General features: G+C 37.0%; 1 protein-coding gene across 9 annotated transcripts in view; it reads right to left on the reverse strand.

The window, feature by feature from the left end:
- Positions 1-5,569: 5,569 nt before the first annotated feature.
- Positions 5,570-17,060, reverse strand: part of PDE4D (phosphodiesterase 4D, cAMP-specific) — a 2,172,274-nt gene continuing 2,160,783 nt past the window's right edge. For 7 of the 9 annotated variants that reach the window (XM_006876166.1, XM_006876165.1, XM_006876167.1 and 4 more), the window contains 8 exons: positions 16,574-16,746; positions 15,919-16,017; positions 14,878-15,042; positions 13,514-13,613; positions 9,270-9,424; positions 8,275-8,397; positions 7,554-7,736; positions 6,102-6,646 (listed from right to left, as the gene is read on the reverse strand). In XM_006876166.1, the coding sequence (XP_006876228.1) occupies positions 6,230-6,646; positions 7,554-7,736; positions 8,275-8,397; positions 9,270-9,424; positions 13,514-13,613; positions 14,878-15,042; positions 15,919-16,017; positions 16,574-16,746 (1,415 nt within the window). In that variant the 3' untranslated portion in view covers positions 6,102-6,229. Of the gene's footprint in view, positions 6,647-7,553; positions 7,737-8,274; positions 8,398-9,269; positions 9,425-13,513; positions 13,614-14,877; positions 15,043-15,918; positions 16,018-16,573; positions 16,747-17,060 lie in introns of all 9 variants that reach the window. The other 2 variants (XM_006876171.1, XM_006876172.1) reach the window with 2 other exon arrangements.

The raw sequence follows: 17,060 nt of genomic DNA on the forward strand, positions 1-17,060 counted from the left end.
TCCAGGCCACCTAACAGAGGGGATCATGAAGGGTATCGGGAGGTGTGTGGCAGGAATCAAATATGAAGAGTCTCACTTTATAAAAAGTTCAAGTGCTTTATATTCTGATTGAAACAGTGAGGTTAGAACTTTGGTCAGTTTGGTAAGGATGATTAATGCTCTTGAGGGAATCCTTGGGTGATGCAAATGGTTAATGAGCTTAGCTACAAACAGAACCACCACTCATCTGTCAGTTTGTCATACTGTGGTGGCTTGGTTGTTGCAGTGATGCTGGAAACTATGCCCCTGGTATTTTAAATACCAGCAGGGTTACCCATGGTGGACAGGTTTCGGCTGAACTTCCAGACCAAGACAAATAAGGAAGACACTATTTCAGAATGTTTAGCCACTGAAAACCTTATAAGTAACAGTGAAAGATATAGTAGCAGAAGATGAGTTCCTCAGGTTGGAAGATACTCAAAATATGACTAGGGAAGAGATACCTCCTCAAGTAACATTGATCATGAGGATATGAATGGGGTAAAACTTTCCTTACTTTCATTTACTGATGGTGCTTGACTCAAAATGAGAAACAAATGCAAATAGCCATTAATATTCAGAGTACGGAATGTATGAAGTATGAATCTAGGAAAACTGGAAGTTGTCATAAAATGAAATGCATGAAGATTGATATCCTAAGCTTTAGGGAGCTGAAATACACTGGGATTGGTTAATACAGATGGTTAATGTGCTCAGCTGCTAACTGAAAGGTTGGAGGTTTGTGTAAGTTCACCCAACACAATTTGGCTTCATTTGCTTATGAATATCAATACTAATTTATAACTTCACCATCCTTTTCTTTGGAGTCCTGGTGTGGCGCAGGAGGATAAGCACTGTCTCACCATTGGTTTGAACCACAAGGGCAGTGGTTCAAACTCACCAGTCGCTGTTCAGAAACCCTATACAGGGTCACTATGACTCGGAACCAACCCAATGGCACTTCACAACAGCAATCCATGTTTATTTGAACAAAGTATGTTGCTATTGGAAATCTGTGTCAATTTGACTATAAAACATTTATGTTCTATTTGTAAAAGACTGAGTCATAAGTAGGCAGAATCAACCCATGCTTTTATTTCCACTGCATATAAAAATTTCATATGAAGGTATTGATGTACAGTACTATCCACATGGGCTGAAGAGAGGCTAAGAAACCACTAAAAGAATCATTTGTAATGCTCACACACGTTACTACTCTGAAAACATTTCCAAAGGAAAAAAGTTTGAAACAACTAAAATCAGTAAGGATAGTTTTTGTAATTATAGTGTCCACTTTATACTGTTTAAAACAAAAGTAATCAAATTCCTTTGGGCCAGGGCTGCTAAAATCTACAGTTTGTGTCAAAACATAAAAATAAAGAAAATAGGAGGCTCATTTTTCCTAGAAAAAGAATCTCTCCTTTCACTGATAAGTCACATGTTCCAAGGGCTGGGCAGCAATGGGAGTGGGTTTCCACATGGTCCACTATGAACTTTTCTTAGCGTTCAGGAGCTGGCTATTATGAAAGGTTAATTTTTTTAAATTCTTAAATAAATATAGTACAGGCAGTCCCCGGTTACAAACGTCCAACTTGCTGATACCTCAAGTCAACTCCTACTTGCCCATTAATGTTATATAAAATTGCCCTCACTTTGGGCCAACTGAAACAAACGTTTTGCTGATAAGTACCATCTATCTATTCTAGACTCAAGGAGCCCTGGTGTGGTGCTGCGGGATAAAGCCTTCGACCACAAGGTCGATTTAAACCACAAGGTTAGTAGTTCAAACACACCAGCTACTCCTTGGAAACACTATATAGAATCACTATGAGTCAAAACCGACTTGACAGCATTTAACAATTCTAGACTCCTAGTGACCTTACTCACCACAAAGTCATCACAATCACCTCGTCTGCTATGTGTGCAGCTTCTAAATCATTAAAGTTTCAAACTGTTTCTTGGACTAAAGTAAAGCTAAATAAGAATCAGGTATACCTGTAACGGCTTACCTACAAATTCAACTTAGACACATACTTAGGAATGGATCTTGTTCGTAACCCGAGGACTGTTTGTGAAATGCCGAAGAAAAAGGTTTAGGGAATGGTGAAGCCTCTATGCTATGTGGACTGGCATCAGACAAAACTTTGTTTACATAGATGGATTTACATATGTACAAGGAAGTTTGGTCGATCTTTATTGGGTAAAATTTTTATGGTGCACAATTCACCTTTCTCATACTGTATGTCTTCTTAACATGATGACGTTTAGATGGCTAACTAATATGGGTGACTTATGATTCTGGTTTCAAATCAAGTTCATTTTCCCATGTGCTCTAGAAATAAAAAAAAAAAAAACTTTATGAACACTGGACAAGAATATATTTTCCCAGTAGTGTTTGAAGTAGAAAATAATCAAATGCAACACACTGAAGTAGTTACTGATCAAAAGATGGGGAAAATTTCTTATGTTATATAGTGGTGCTCCATGGCAAGGAGTACTTGAGCTTATATCCCAAAAGGGTCTCAGAATCATCCAAAGGTTGGTTGTGATTTTGTGAAATCCAGCTACTGCAAGTAATCAATAGATTCAAGAACAAGTTTCAAAACGCCCAGCCCTAACCCCATCATTACTTTACTTTCAAATGCAGCAAAAAAGAAGAAAATATTGGTTAAAGTTAAGGCACAGCCCTGGGACCAAAGACCTGCAGCTATGTTTTTTAAATTTATATATCTTTATGTATTTTATAGTTTAATTGAATCTTCCATAAACAAGCTCTAAGGTGACAAGACTAAATTACAGGAAAAAGAAAATATACAAGGAGTATGTATACAACAGCATTCATTCTCTCACCAAGAGTTTCCAAATATATCAACACCACCCCATCCTGGGATGATGTTTTAATAAGAACTGATAATTTACAATTAACATTACAGTATGTACATTACAATAAATACATGGTTGTAAACAGACAAACAAGACTGTATTACAGGTAAGGTCATTTGGTGAGAAAAAAATGCATGGCACAAAAAATAAATAATGCATTCAAAAATTATCATAAAGCTTTCTGTAAAATCCATTTCATTCAAGTTTTTTTTTTCCCCTTGACTACAATTTGTTCTATCTACACTATTTTCTTGTGAATTTTAGCTGATGTAAAAGAAAACAAAATTAAAACAGCATTATTGTGTTCAGTAACTTGCAAGCTGAAATGTACTAGTTTAATGCAAACTTAGGTATTTTCCCCCATACAGTACCCAGATGTTGCATTTTCTTATGGCATTTTAGAAAATGCAAATCACTTATAAAAGGATTTTTTTCCCCCGAAGCAGTGGTATAATTCAGAAGCACACTTTGGCAAGAGAAGAGACAGAGAGAAAGGAAGGAGAGGATAAGCAGTTTGTATAGTGTATCAGTCCCTGTCTCTTGGATAGAATGTCTTTCCTACAGTTTGACTGTCCATCTGTTGGTATCTTCACAACATGGTACTATTGACAACTAACAAACTGGGGGAGAGGAGTGAGGTTACCTTTATTAGTGCAGTTATAAACCTTTCAAGTCTGGATTTGTGACATATTGCTGCTTTGCTTTTTTTCATTAAGATTCCAGGCACTCTGTGAGGGAAATTTCCAAGAAATAGGGAAGGAAGGAGATGAGTGTATTTTGGAAGAGGAGGAGTAAACTCCTTTCTGGACATCCACCAAGGATAAAGACAGTTAAAACAGAAACCAGTTCCCAACTATCCTTGAGAAAACACTCGGTCAAACATGATTCTTTATTTAAAACACTATTGTCTGTCGACTTGATTTTTGTAAGAGGAGAAGGGTGGAAATCTGGTAAATAGTTGATTTACAGCTCTTTATAATAGATCAGGCTTCTAAATACATCATTTTCATTACAAAGGTTCTAAGTGCCAGGTTGTTCTCAGGTGGTTACAATGGAATTGGCTTCATCTTGTGCCATTTCTCTGGCTGGGGGCTTAGTTATTAGCCCCCAGAAGACAGTCTGAGAAGTCCCTTGCAGGGTTTACAATTTTTTCTAAATGCCTTTATTTCGTTTCCATTTAGTCAGATACACCCTTCTAGTCTCTGTCTCAGTTCTTTGCCATCAGTGTGGAAAATGATTACCTGGGATTCAAACCCTTCACAGAGATGGTAAGGTGAATGTGTAATTAAGAGCTGAAATGGGGAGCAGAGTCCAACCTAGATAAATGCCAGACGACATCAATTGTTATTAGTAGGTAAATTCATTAATCCCTAAAATTACAATACAGCTTTTCTGCTAAACTTGTCTTCCAGGAACGACTTCTGATTTTATATTCAGGCAAAATCTTCCTATTCAGTCTAATAGTTTAAGGAAGCATGGCATCACGAACCCTCCAGTGCAAGTTCTGTTGTGCATAGGGCCACTATGAGTCTCAATGGCACCTAAGGACACCAAGTGCTAATGACATCATCAATCTCTCCCTCGCTCACTATATTTAAACATGTAGTTCTCCTCTACCAGGCAGGCCTATGGAGCATTGATGACTGACAGACCGACAGTGGTTGTCCATTAAGAAAGAGTAGTTGCTACACTTAAAACTACTCAAGGACATTCCTCATATAGTTTTCAAGTACATGGTAGAGTCATGGAAAAAAAGGAACTTGTACTGGTGTTTGTATATATATATATATTCTATGAGTATTAAGATTTGTCTAGTGAGCCATTAACTTTTCTCTGTAAACCAAGAGTAAAAGCAAATCACTGTGTAAGACCTCCTGGCATAAATGAATACTACCCCCCCTAACTTTATCTATTTTAGTTCATCCATCAGATTGGTGGCAATGTATTTGATAAGATCCCATCTACAGAACAAGGACAGAGGTTCAAACACACACCAAATAATAAAGCAGCAAAGCAGGAACAAAAAAGTTTTCTTACTACAAATGGTTGTAAAAACAATTAAAAAGGAGCATGAAATGTGTAGGTTATTACAGAGACATGCACTTGTGAAATGAAGGTTCTTTAACACAACCAAAGGGTATAAGAAGACACTAGGTAGGAAAACATGTTAAAAAAGACTGACCACTTTAGCTACTGGGTTTTTATATATCTCCCACTTGCTTCAGACAACACCAATGGATGATGGATTTTCCATGAGGATTGAGAAACACTGGACAAAACGCACATCAAAGTACTACAGAACAAATAGTCACTTTGCACACTGTGAAGACAAAATGCCAATGGAGAGCAACTTTGCTAATCTGAAAGGAGTGGAACTGAAAAAGCAAAGAAAATGAAGACCTACAAAAAAGGGTTTCCTGTGCCATAGACTTTTAAAATACGGAAGTCATTGGTATAGAAAACAATGAATCCCTACAAATCAGTTAATTGCTATGAACTATAAGGTGCAAGTAAAATTGGTAAATTGATTTCTCCAGTGTAGCACAGATTTGTACTAAAAACTTGCAAGTTACTCCTTAGGAAAAAAACAAACAAACAAAAAAACAGTGGCAGATGAAGTTCTGAACATATAGTTGTTGTTTTTTTCTTTTTCTTTTCTTTTCTTTTTTTTTTTTTAAATATAATACCTCAATACATTTAATAATAAAAGTAAGCTCTACAAAAAATCTGTTTTACATATCATACAAAATGTAGAGGTCAGTGTAGCCCATTAAGCCACACTCTTCAGTCATGGATCAGGAAGACTTGAAATTAGAAAAGTAAGCAACTTTTGTGGCCCATCTTCTTCCTGGAAACAGATTCAGGCTGTCTTCTATTCCCGAGGCATCTGCTGCTGCAGCCTCGAGTTCACTCTACTGTGGAATACCTTCTTTCTTCAGAACATACTGCAAACAAACAAAAATAGACCCCAAATCATAGCAACTTCCGGGCTGTCTGATGAGCCACACTCCTTTCAAAACATGTTGGGAGTTGATTTTCTCTGCTTGGTCAGCTCTATCAAGCTGAACTCTTGTGAAAATGCTGTTCATGAAGACCATGCCCCCCTTGATCTGATGACATGGAAGTGGAGTAACTGGTTACAATATTCCTGAGCGCCAGACTGAGTAACCACGATCAGTTTTGTCCAACACACGTCCTGGCAGATGACAGTGAGGTGTGGCCATGGTTGTGGCATGTGACATGCACTTTGGGAACTATTTTTCTCTACTTTAAAAAAAAAAAAAGAAAGAAGAAGAAGAAGAAGAAGGGTGTGAAAACCTCTGCACTGTTACGTGTCGGGAGAATGATCTTCGATTACACATGCTTCGGGCTGGCTTTCCTCTTCTTCCCCGACAGCTTCCTCTTCAACCTGTTCATCAAGGGGAATTTCGGTGGACTCTGAGTCTTGAGTACAAAGGGTCTTCGAGTCACTGCAACTAGTGTCTTCCTCCACTTGACTTCCACTATCTTTCTCTGTGTCAGATTCACCATCTTCTTCTAGAGTTAGCTCAAACTGGAATTTCTCAGTCTGACCCTGCCGGCCCTCTTCTTGTTCATCAGGTGCAGGAGAGGGGCTCTGAGGGATTGTGCTCTGGTACCATTCACGGTTGTCCTCCAAAGTGTCCAAAATGTCTTGGGCATCAGGATGGACAAGGTCTGCCCATGTCTCCCAGAGAGGATGAACAATATAGTCTATAAAGCCCACCTGGATTTTAAAAAAAAAAAAAAAAAGAATCAAATTTGAGGGACCTGGGATGAAAAGACAAGGGAAGAAAGAAACTAAATCATGGCTCACAGATCTAACACTCAACAAAAGTGAACAAAGACTACTCATCTTATTTTGGTGAAATAGTCACTGTTTTAGACAACAGATCAAATAAAAGTGTTGGTACTAGCTGGTTAAAACTGGCTTCTAGAAACCTCTTTTGAAGAGGATGTATACAGCGCAGAACATTTCTCAGTTATTTATGTGGTATGGTTTGAGAGCTGGAAGAACCACTGTCTAGGCAAATCCAGATAACGGAAACAGTGCCATGTACTCTGCCCTGTTGCTGGAGATCTGAATCAGATCTCCTTATGTGTACCAGAGTAGAAATGTGCTTCACAGGGTTTTCAATAGCTGATTTTTCAAAAGTAGATCACAAGGTCTTTCTGTGGAAGCATCTCTGGGTAGACCCAACCTTTTGGTTAGCAGCAGTCATTACTTGTTTCTGTCACCCATAGACTCACTGTTGTTGTTAGGTGACATGAAGTTAATTATCAGCTCATAGCAACTCCATGTGACAGGAAGAACTGCCCCAAAGCATTTTCTGGGCTGACATCTTTATGGGGGCACAGTGCTAAGTCTTTCACCTGTGAAGCTGCTGTGGATCACCAACCTTTCACTTTCAGTGAGCAACCCAGCGCTTAATCACGACTCCTACATAAACTTTAATTATCTAAGGTGTAAGAATGAAAAGCACTTCTTGGCTCATAAATACTGATATGACATTGAGGTTATCAAAAAGAGGAATTTTAAGAAAGCCCTATAGAATACTGTGTGATGTGTATGCAAAGTGACCAAATGTACAAGTTGTGGCTGACTTTCTTCTCTCAGAAAGCATTAACGTTACCTGTGATTTTTCAACAGACGCATTGTGCTTGTCACACATGGGACTGATCTCCATGCCACGCTCCCTCTCTCGGTCTCCCTGGCGGAAGAACTCCTCCATAATCCGGTCCGTCCACTGGCGGTACAGTTGCAGAGGCTTTGTGGGGTTGCTCAGATCTGCACAATGCACCATATTCTGAAGGACCTAAAATAGATGGATGCATTCTTTACTCAGCAACTGCACCTTTTCTGGTCTTTGGTTGGTTTGTTGGGTTTTTTTTTTTTTCGTTTTTTTTTTTACTAGAAATTCACATCGGATGACTATAACACTTAAAAATACATGTAGTGCAAAATTTATCACAAACAGCGCAACCATGCTGTGTCTCTGTGTGGTTCACACTTGTATTAATAGTCCCAAATCATGCCACTTTTACTGCCTCCAGATATGAAAAACTGTTTATGTCCAAAGTTGGTTAAATTCAGAGTTGTTTCAAGTGACTGTCTTGTGGCTGTTCGTTGCTCTGTTTTTAAATGTATAAGTAAGACCACCAGTAGGATTTTACTTGGTTAAATCTCAGGAATAAGAATTTAGATATAAACCCTGCTGATCATTACTAAAAGTTTAAAGAGAAAGGAAAAAAACAAAACAAAACATCTTATTCAAAGCTGGACTCACAGACACATACACAGACACGCATGCACACACAGACACTCACAAAGAGCAAACTGAAATCAAGCTTTACCTGAATCCTATCAGAATAATTGTCAAGAAGAAGAACCCCTGAGCTTGTCACTTTCTTTGTTTCAACCATAGTTTTCAAGTCAGCCAGAAGATTCATGTGTTTCGACATGTCTGTTGCAAGTACCTTAAAAGACATTGCATAGATAGTTTACTAAGCAAAAATTCCAGAGGAAAAGTCAGAATCTACATACAAAAAGTATTATGCAGAACTGTAAGTGAAAAATAAAATGGACACCTATGACATCTGGTAATAGTGTATAGATGATTCTTTACTCCTTGGAGCAGAGTCAAGTTTTGTTGCTGTTAGGTTTTCTGGAAGTGCAAATAAATGTGTACAATAGATAGAACCATGTGGCAGTCACAAAAGTAATAATCTCTCTCTAAAATAGCATCACACAGTTTGCAGTTTTTCCACACAATGGATTAGAAAGTGATTATTGGACAATGATGAACTGATCCAAGGCTGACGGCAGAATGCTTCAGAAACAGAATATTCTGATTAATTTTCTGCTTATCCTAAACAAATAATTCCAGCCTTTGAATGTGCAGCATTTAACAAAGCTTTTGATAACCAGAAATTCTCCTGTGTTTAATAACCACAACTGAATAATACACATAAAGAAAAGAAGAAAGTCATGGACGTTTCTAAATAGAACTGCCTAAGACAAAACCAAAAATGGTGAAAAAAATCCACCGGAGCTACAGCCACCACTCTGTTTTGTTAGTCATCTTTCTCTGCCTGCCACCAGACCGGAGGAGCTCAGAAAATAAAGCATGAATAATGAGGGTAAGCTGTCATTATTCTTAACTGCAAACTGCTGAAAGTAGAAACCCTATTATAGGACATCACTGCTGGCAGCTGGGGAAGCTTTCTCGAACATGAGATACAATTCTTCTCACCAGATAATCATTGCTCTTTACATTTTTCTTTTCTTTAAAAAAACAAAACACAACTTGTATCACCGTTCTCTTCTATGCTTGTTACCAGCTACTTACAATGTCAATAACCATTTTCCTTAATGATTGTCTTTGCTTTTTGGTCAAATTCTGGAAAATGTCACAGTTTTCTTCCTGGAGCAACTTAAAGCCCACAGCCAAGTGATGGTTCTCCAAGACAGATGAATCGTTGTACATCAGGGCAAGTTCAGAATCTGAAAGAAAGACATGAGGTGGGAAATCAGCAAAGATTCTTGTCTTACTCTTGATTTTCTGAGATACCTGGGATTTAGAATGCCATTTTCCTTAAACATCTCTTGCTGTCCTTACATGATCACATCCACAAGAGGAAATGTTGGATAATGTAACAGTGGAAAGAGCAGTGGGACCTTTGGTGTGAATTCTAATACTCTTAACATGTGACAAGTCACTGTGGCCCTCAGCTCCCTGTTTTCTAAATTGAAAGAAGAGCTACATCAGATGACCTTCAACCTCCCTTTCAAACATGTAGCTTTTATAAACTTACTAGAATATATTATTCCTAACATCTGCAACATGTCCACATCTTAGCTGTTATACTCCTGATAACTGTGTGGCACTGCAGGTTAATGCACTGAACTGTAAGGTCTGTTCGAACTGCAAGGTCAGCAGTTCAAACTCATCAGCCACTTCTAGGAAACTCTACACGGGGTCGCTGCCAGTGGGAACTGACTCAAAGGCACTCAACAACAACAACATCTAACCTGTATCTCATATTATGTAAGAATCATGTGATTTTGGAGTCCTGGTATGGTGTTGTGGGTTAATGTGCTGGACTGCAAAGTAGGTTTGAACCACAAGGTTGGCAGTTCAAGTTCATCAGCCGCTCTTCAGAAACTCTATACAGAGAATCCATGGGTCAGAACTGACTCAACAGGCACTTAAAAACAACAATCTCATATAACGTTAGAATCATGTGATTTTAGGATTGTTTGCACTGAGAGATGATACAAGAATAAAACATACACAATATTAGATTTGGTCATATTGCTCTTCCTCTAGGCATTGCTTTTTTCCCCATTTTTTCTATTTTCATTTAATCTATTGGACTCCTAGTGTGGCACTGTAGGATCAGCACGGGTCTGCAAATGAAAAAGTCTGCAGTTCAAACCCACCGGCTACACCTTGGAAACCCTATACAAAGTCGCTATGAGTCAGAACTGACTTGATGGCACTTAACAATAATTTATTCTATTTCCTTTCCCAGGTATCATGGTAGTCACTGTTGCTGTTAAAGCGACCCTGTGTAGGGATTCCAAATCTATAAAACTTTGTGGGAGCAGAAAGCCTCACCTTTCTCCATCCCAGTGGCTGGCGGGCTCAAACCACTGATCTTGTGGTTTGCAGTCCAATGCTTATCCTACAGAGTCACGGCATTTCTATGTCATTGTCCTTCCTTCTCACACCGCTGAGTTCACAGCTTTGTGTTTAGCTGGCTACATAACCCTGTGGCATAGAATTCTGCAGTGCCCTTACCACTATCCTGGACCTGTGTGTCTTCAGGAGTAAAAATCCCACCTCACTTCTAGTTCCTGCTTCAGGTCAATGATGTAGTCATTAATAAATAAATTCAGAGTGCTTTCTTCTGTTTCTATGTAAGTCATTGTAAAGACTAGAAAGAACATTTTCTGACTAGCGTATGGAAAATATATTTGGAGATCTACATTATTTTCTAAGAAAGAAATAACCCTAAGAAAGTCACCCAATTTGAAAGCAACATTGACAGAAGAAAGTGGCCAAGTTAACATCCATTAAAAGGGATGAATTAATGCAGTTATTTGTTAATAGGAAACAAGGTCCAAAGCAGATTAGACCAAAAAGGTCATTTGAAAACCTCTACAGTATGATTTCTAAGGAGTTCAGGTGTGGCACTGTAGGATAAACACTAGATAGCACCAAGGTTGGTTTGAACTGTAAGGTCGGCGGTTCAAACTTACCAGCCGCTCCTTGGAACCCTACACAGGGTTGCTGTGAGTTGGAACTGACTCAACAGCGCTTAACAACAACAACATGATTTCTAATGCATTAAAAACTCTATCTATACAAATCAGAAGTCTAAAATAATGGTCACCATCATGAAACTGTCGTTATCTTTGAGGGTGAAATGTCAAGTGACTGTTCCTTTCTTCTGTATCCCCCATATTAATTCTATTTCATTTTACAATTGTTGGTGTTGTTAAGTGCCATCAAGTTGACTCTGACCCATAGCGACCCTGTATAGGGTTTCCAAGGAGCCACTGGTGAGCTTGACCCTCCGACCTTGCATTTTAAAGCAACTTTGCAGTCCAGCACATTAATCCACAGTGCCACACCAAGACTAAATATACAGTCATTTTATTATTTTTTTCTAGTTGATTTATTTAATTTCTAATGTCCCAGCTTTGAATAATTTACCTGTTGAGTTCTGATTCCTGAGGTGAAGCAAGTTATTATTTTATAATCTTTCTAATGGGAACAGTAGACCTGGGGAAAACTAAAGGATATGACCTAATTAAAGCAAAGGACCAAAAGGTTGGTTTGAGCCACAAAGTCAATGGTTCAAATCCATAATGGTTCAAAGCCATAAAGTCAATGGTTCCACTCTTTGGAAACCCTATACAGGGTCACTGACGGCACTTAACAACAACAACAACAACAACAAAGGTACATACATGCCCTTTTCTCTGCTTTAAGTTTTTTTGATAAAATGCACTTTTATAAAATTGTTGTTGTTGTTATTAAGTGCCACCAAGCAAACCCACACAGCTGCACTGATATCAAAGTACATAGGTATTAATATTTTGGAATGCTTTGATGATTCTCAGAAGTGCCCCATTACAGGTTCTCAAATGATGATTGAAACATGAAATATTATCTTGTCTAACCTTGAATAAATAAGTTCTTAAACCAAACTTCTAAAATGCACTTGAATAACCATAGTCTCAGGAAATCCATGATTGTCCAATCCTCCTATATACATAAGTGACTCACTGAAATGCATTTTGGTATAGGGTAACCCAAAGGCTACTAAATGATGTAAAAATAGATCTGAATAATCCCTAAAGGCCTGAGTAAGATCTCTCAAAGCAAGGCTACGTTAGCATTCTCTTACTCAATCAGGCTATTTCAAAGTACAGGAAATGATTGGCGAATGAGCATATATTGACACAGAGGATGCTATGAGGTAGGAGAAGGCTAGCATCCATGGCAGTAAAAAAGAAAGGAAGATTTGTAATTGATAATATAAAAAAGCGTTTTCAATAACTTTGCACAATATGTTTGCCATACAAAAATGATTTGAAAATATTTATTTAACATAAAGGGAGTGGTTACCAAATGAATAGAAGTTTTGTACCATCCTGTTCAAAGGCATAGTCCAAATAGTCCCTGTAGAGGCTTTCTATGTAGCAGTATGTTAGAGATGCCCCATATTAAAGAGTCTTTATCATCCCTTTAAAAGGAGCCCAGGTAGCATAGTGGGTTATGTGCTGAGCTGCTAAGTTCAAGGTTAGCTGTTTGAATCCACCAGCTACTCCTTGGAAGAAAGATGAGACTTTCTGTTCTTCTCAAGATTTGTAGCCTTGGAAACCCTATACAGGGACACCATAAGTAGGAACCAACTTAACGGCATATCACTACCACTACCATCATCCCTTATGTTCCCAAAGTCAGTGGTGACTTTATATGAGGAATAAAAGAAGTCATGGTTGAAAGATATCAAATTAACAGAGATGTTCCTATTGCTTTCATTAGGACATTTATAATTGAAAAAAAGTGGTCCAGGCAAGGTAGTAGAAAAGGAAGGGGTAATCACAGATTCTGAATAAGATTAAATGATAGGCGATCTCAAATGTAGAAGCTTTAACATTAATTTACTAAAGTTGCCTTGTTTTCATTCAAAACTTTAGGGCCAGTACAGTGACCCAATCTTTCTGTAAGCTTCTACTTTTGATTAGTCTATTAACACATCTATATAACAAGAGTGCTTCAAAAAGTCTTTGGGAAAATATCATTATCTTTTCATTCTATTCTTTCATGAACTTTTTGAAGCCCCTTTATATTATTTGCATAGAAGTGCTAGAATGCAGTATTTTTTTCCAAATATCATATGCCTTAGGGTATGTAACTATCATTTCCACAGTTAATTTACATTAAAACAAACTATTTCTCTAAAGAACGTATCTCTGAAGATTATGGCTCTCTGTAGAATGAAGGGAACACCTAGTTTATAAAAGCCCTAGGTTGTTTAAAATGTGCCAAGAAAGAAGTGCTGCAGATGCACTTACTTGTATTGATCAGAAACTGATTTGAGACGCCAGGATGATCTACATCATGGATTGCACTGGCAAAAATTGCTGCGAGAATCTCCAAATCTGTAAACACGGCCTAGAAAAGCCAGACAACACAGATGGCATTAGGGGTCCATAATAAAATGAATATGAAGTATAATTAATTGGAAACTAATTCCTAGAATTTAGATGGCAAGCAAAGCAAAGCTTCAAAATATAGTCTCATAATGTGTCACAAAAGAGTCTTTAAAGTGAACAAATAAAGTAAGAAATACTCCTGGACTTTTTAAGTACAATCTTGGAAGAAAATATTCTATCTAATTTTATGATGTCTCATAACCAAATCTTTTCCATTGATTAAATTTTAAAATAAAATTATAAAAGGAGTACATGAAATTCTTTAAAGAAAATAATAATTTGCTTTTATAATACTTAAGATGTTTATGAATACTCTGAAAATGTATATAAAACTAGTTGTTGTTGTTGTTAGGTGTGTGACAAGGTTGTATTCTTTTGCCATACTTATTCAACATAAAACTAGTAAGACATGAGTAACGATTTTTTATTTATTTTTTTTCATCCAAACCAGGGCTGTGTAACCTCAGTATTATTAAAATTTGGGGTCAGACAATTATTGTGGGATGGTGTTCTTTGCATTGTAGGATGAGCAGAAGCAGCCGCCCTGGCCTTTACCCATTAAATGTAAGCAGTTTAGTTGTGGCTAAGACACTAGACATTGACAAATATTTCCTGATGGGGTAACAGTTAGGAGATGGAATCACTCTCAGTTCAGGACTACTGATCTGAACAATAAGGCAATAACAACATTTTACAATGGAAACAATCTTAACTACCAAATATATCAGCTAAACAAAATATTTTCCCAAAGCAATTAAGCCAATCAAATTGCTTAGTAAACATTTGATGGAATAACTTCTTAGGATTTTATAAAATTATAGAAGTGTTTCCTTCTAATAAATTCTGTGGGAGAAAAAAATCAATGCATTGCTTATAGCTATTTCATGAAATAATCATCCTTTCAACTATAAATACAAAAGCCATCAAATTACACTTCAAGAAAACAAATTAATCAAAACTGAGTAAGTCAGAAGTCCTTTTATGAAATGTATCATTTCAAAGAAGCAATCTCATAAACACAAGAATCCTTAAAACTTGGATCAACTTTCACAGGTAAAATTTGTCAATGAATAACCTGTTTATTATTTCATCCCCTATAACTCAATTCACTCTCAGAAAACCCAATTATTTTCTGTAAACACTTCAGTAAAAAAAAATTAAAATTAAGGGTTTGCAACATCATTGGCAAGTTATTGTTCCTGACATTTAGGAAGCAGATTTACCTCCAAAGCAGGTGTAGCTAGTAGCACATGAGTAGACTGGACAACGTCTGCAGCGTGGATATTGTTGTGATAGGCCACATCAGCATGGTAATGGTCTTCGAGAGTCATAAGGTATGTAATTAAAGTATCTACCGGAATTTTAAATGTTTTTAACAAATCCCGTTCCTGTAAAACAAGAACTCCTCTAAATACTTTTGTCTCTATATACAGAGAGAGACTATAAAGAGCAATTTCCCTAGCATTGTTGACAGAAAACTCACATGCTAGCATGGTCAACAGATAACTCAAAAATGAAAATGGCATGCTCATATCTAGCGAGAAAAAAAAAAAAGTAACCAATGGAAGATGCAGGGACATTAAGTCAATTGTCCTATGGAGTTCTGTGGAGTTGAACTGTGCTTTTCTCAAAATGTATGGTGTGGGGAATGAACTGCCAGCTCTCAAAGTCCCACGTTTCATCAACATGGAGGCAGCTTTAGTCCAGTCCCACGGACTTGGCTACTACAGTCTGCTGATTGAAACTCAACCCTCTCCCTATGGGGGGAGTTTGCCATTCCAGTCCCTGTGTAGGTGGAGTCTCAACTTCCCACTGAAATCCCAAGCCTGAGCTGGAACCAAAGTTCAATACAAGGAAGAAATGGATGTGGAGATGATATCAGTATGTTAAAAAGTAAATAAAAAAATTACACTTAAGGCTTTTGTCAGCAAGGAGCTTATTCACTTTTTAGTTAACATTCAATTATCTGGACTAGTGAGGGTCACATATAGTATCTTTAAACTATTATTTTAATGAATTCCTTTAATTTTCCCATACTGTATCTTTTTCTTAAATGGAAAGAAAAGCCAAAAACGTGAGTTTTTTTATTTTGCCCACACTCTAACTACTTTCAAGGCATCCTTATTTGTTCCTTAGTAAAAGGAGGGAAATATCAAAATAAGAACAAAACGATGAGTAATGAAGAAGATAAAATATATAAGCAGCCCCTAGACTGGACATTAAGTTCCTGAATAAAATAAAAGTGACAAAGCTAGCCAGGTTACCTGAAAAATTGTATGCATGATAACAGTCAAAGGCCGGTTACCAGACAACTCTGCTATCCTGAACACATGAAGGCCCCATTTGTTCACATCTTCTAGTTCCTGGGGTTAATGAGAGATAAAAAAAAAAAATACAAAATGAAACAAAGAACACAATCATTAATAAGTTACCGATTTAACATAAATATTGATAATTTTTAAATGATTAATTTTAAATGCAATGGACTCATAGTATAAATACAGGCAAAGTTTAAGCAAGTCCATTTACATGTACTGAGAACTGAATAGCACCGACTAACTTTAGGATTTTGCTAACACCATACAGAGTCTCAAAGCATTTCTTCAGCAGATAGAACTCATTCATTAAACCTTAGTTATTTCTCCAAAAAAAAGATAATATAGGTATGCAAAAGATACAATAGATTTCTAGTTTTTTGAGTTCAAGGACTAAAATGTAGATATCAAAACTAAAGAACACACAAAGCTTATCTGTCTAAATTCACATATTAATAAACTTAAGGAATTTAGAAAGAACTTTATAGAACATATTCAAAGACACACATACATGCATGCATTTTTTTAATCTACTTAGAAGACTCAGAATTCATTAAGACTCATCATCACTTATTTAAGGTCATCATCCCTGAAGTTTTTCTACCTTGGCCAGGACATCTTCTTGTTCGGTTTTAACTCCAAACCTTGGGATACTTGAATTAGTCAAACTCGAGCTGTGCATCAACTTCTTGACTCCACTGATCTGAGACATTGGCCTCTTCTTCTTCTCTTTTTCCTTCTGAGTTGGAGAAGGAATTTCCACCTCATGTTGCTTATCTTAAGTAATTTAGAAAATGTTCCACAGTCATTATTTATTCTATTATTTTTTAAAAAGCATAACACACATAACTGGACAAGTTTTCATTGATCATCATATAGTCTAGGAAATATTTTCAAGTTAAACTTCTTGTAGAGAGTTGGGTGTTCACAATTTGATATAAACTTATTTTGATAGTTCAAACACAACTTATGCAAATAAATCTCACTGCGAAATAACTAATATTAAGAATATTCAGTGGTTACTTCATTGATAGAGTGCCTTTTTTAAAATTTTGTTTTGGGGGGTACAAGACTGATCATGATAGCTGAAA

The sequence above is a fragment of the Chrysochloris asiatica genome, unplaced genomic scaffold, assembly GCF_000296735.1.
Source record: "Chrysochloris asiatica unplaced genomic scaffold, ChrAsi1.0 scaffold00360, whole genome shotgun sequence".
Classification (NCBI taxonomy): Eukaryota; Metazoa; Chordata; class Mammalia; order Afrosoricida; family Chrysochloridae; genus Chrysochloris; species Chrysochloris asiatica.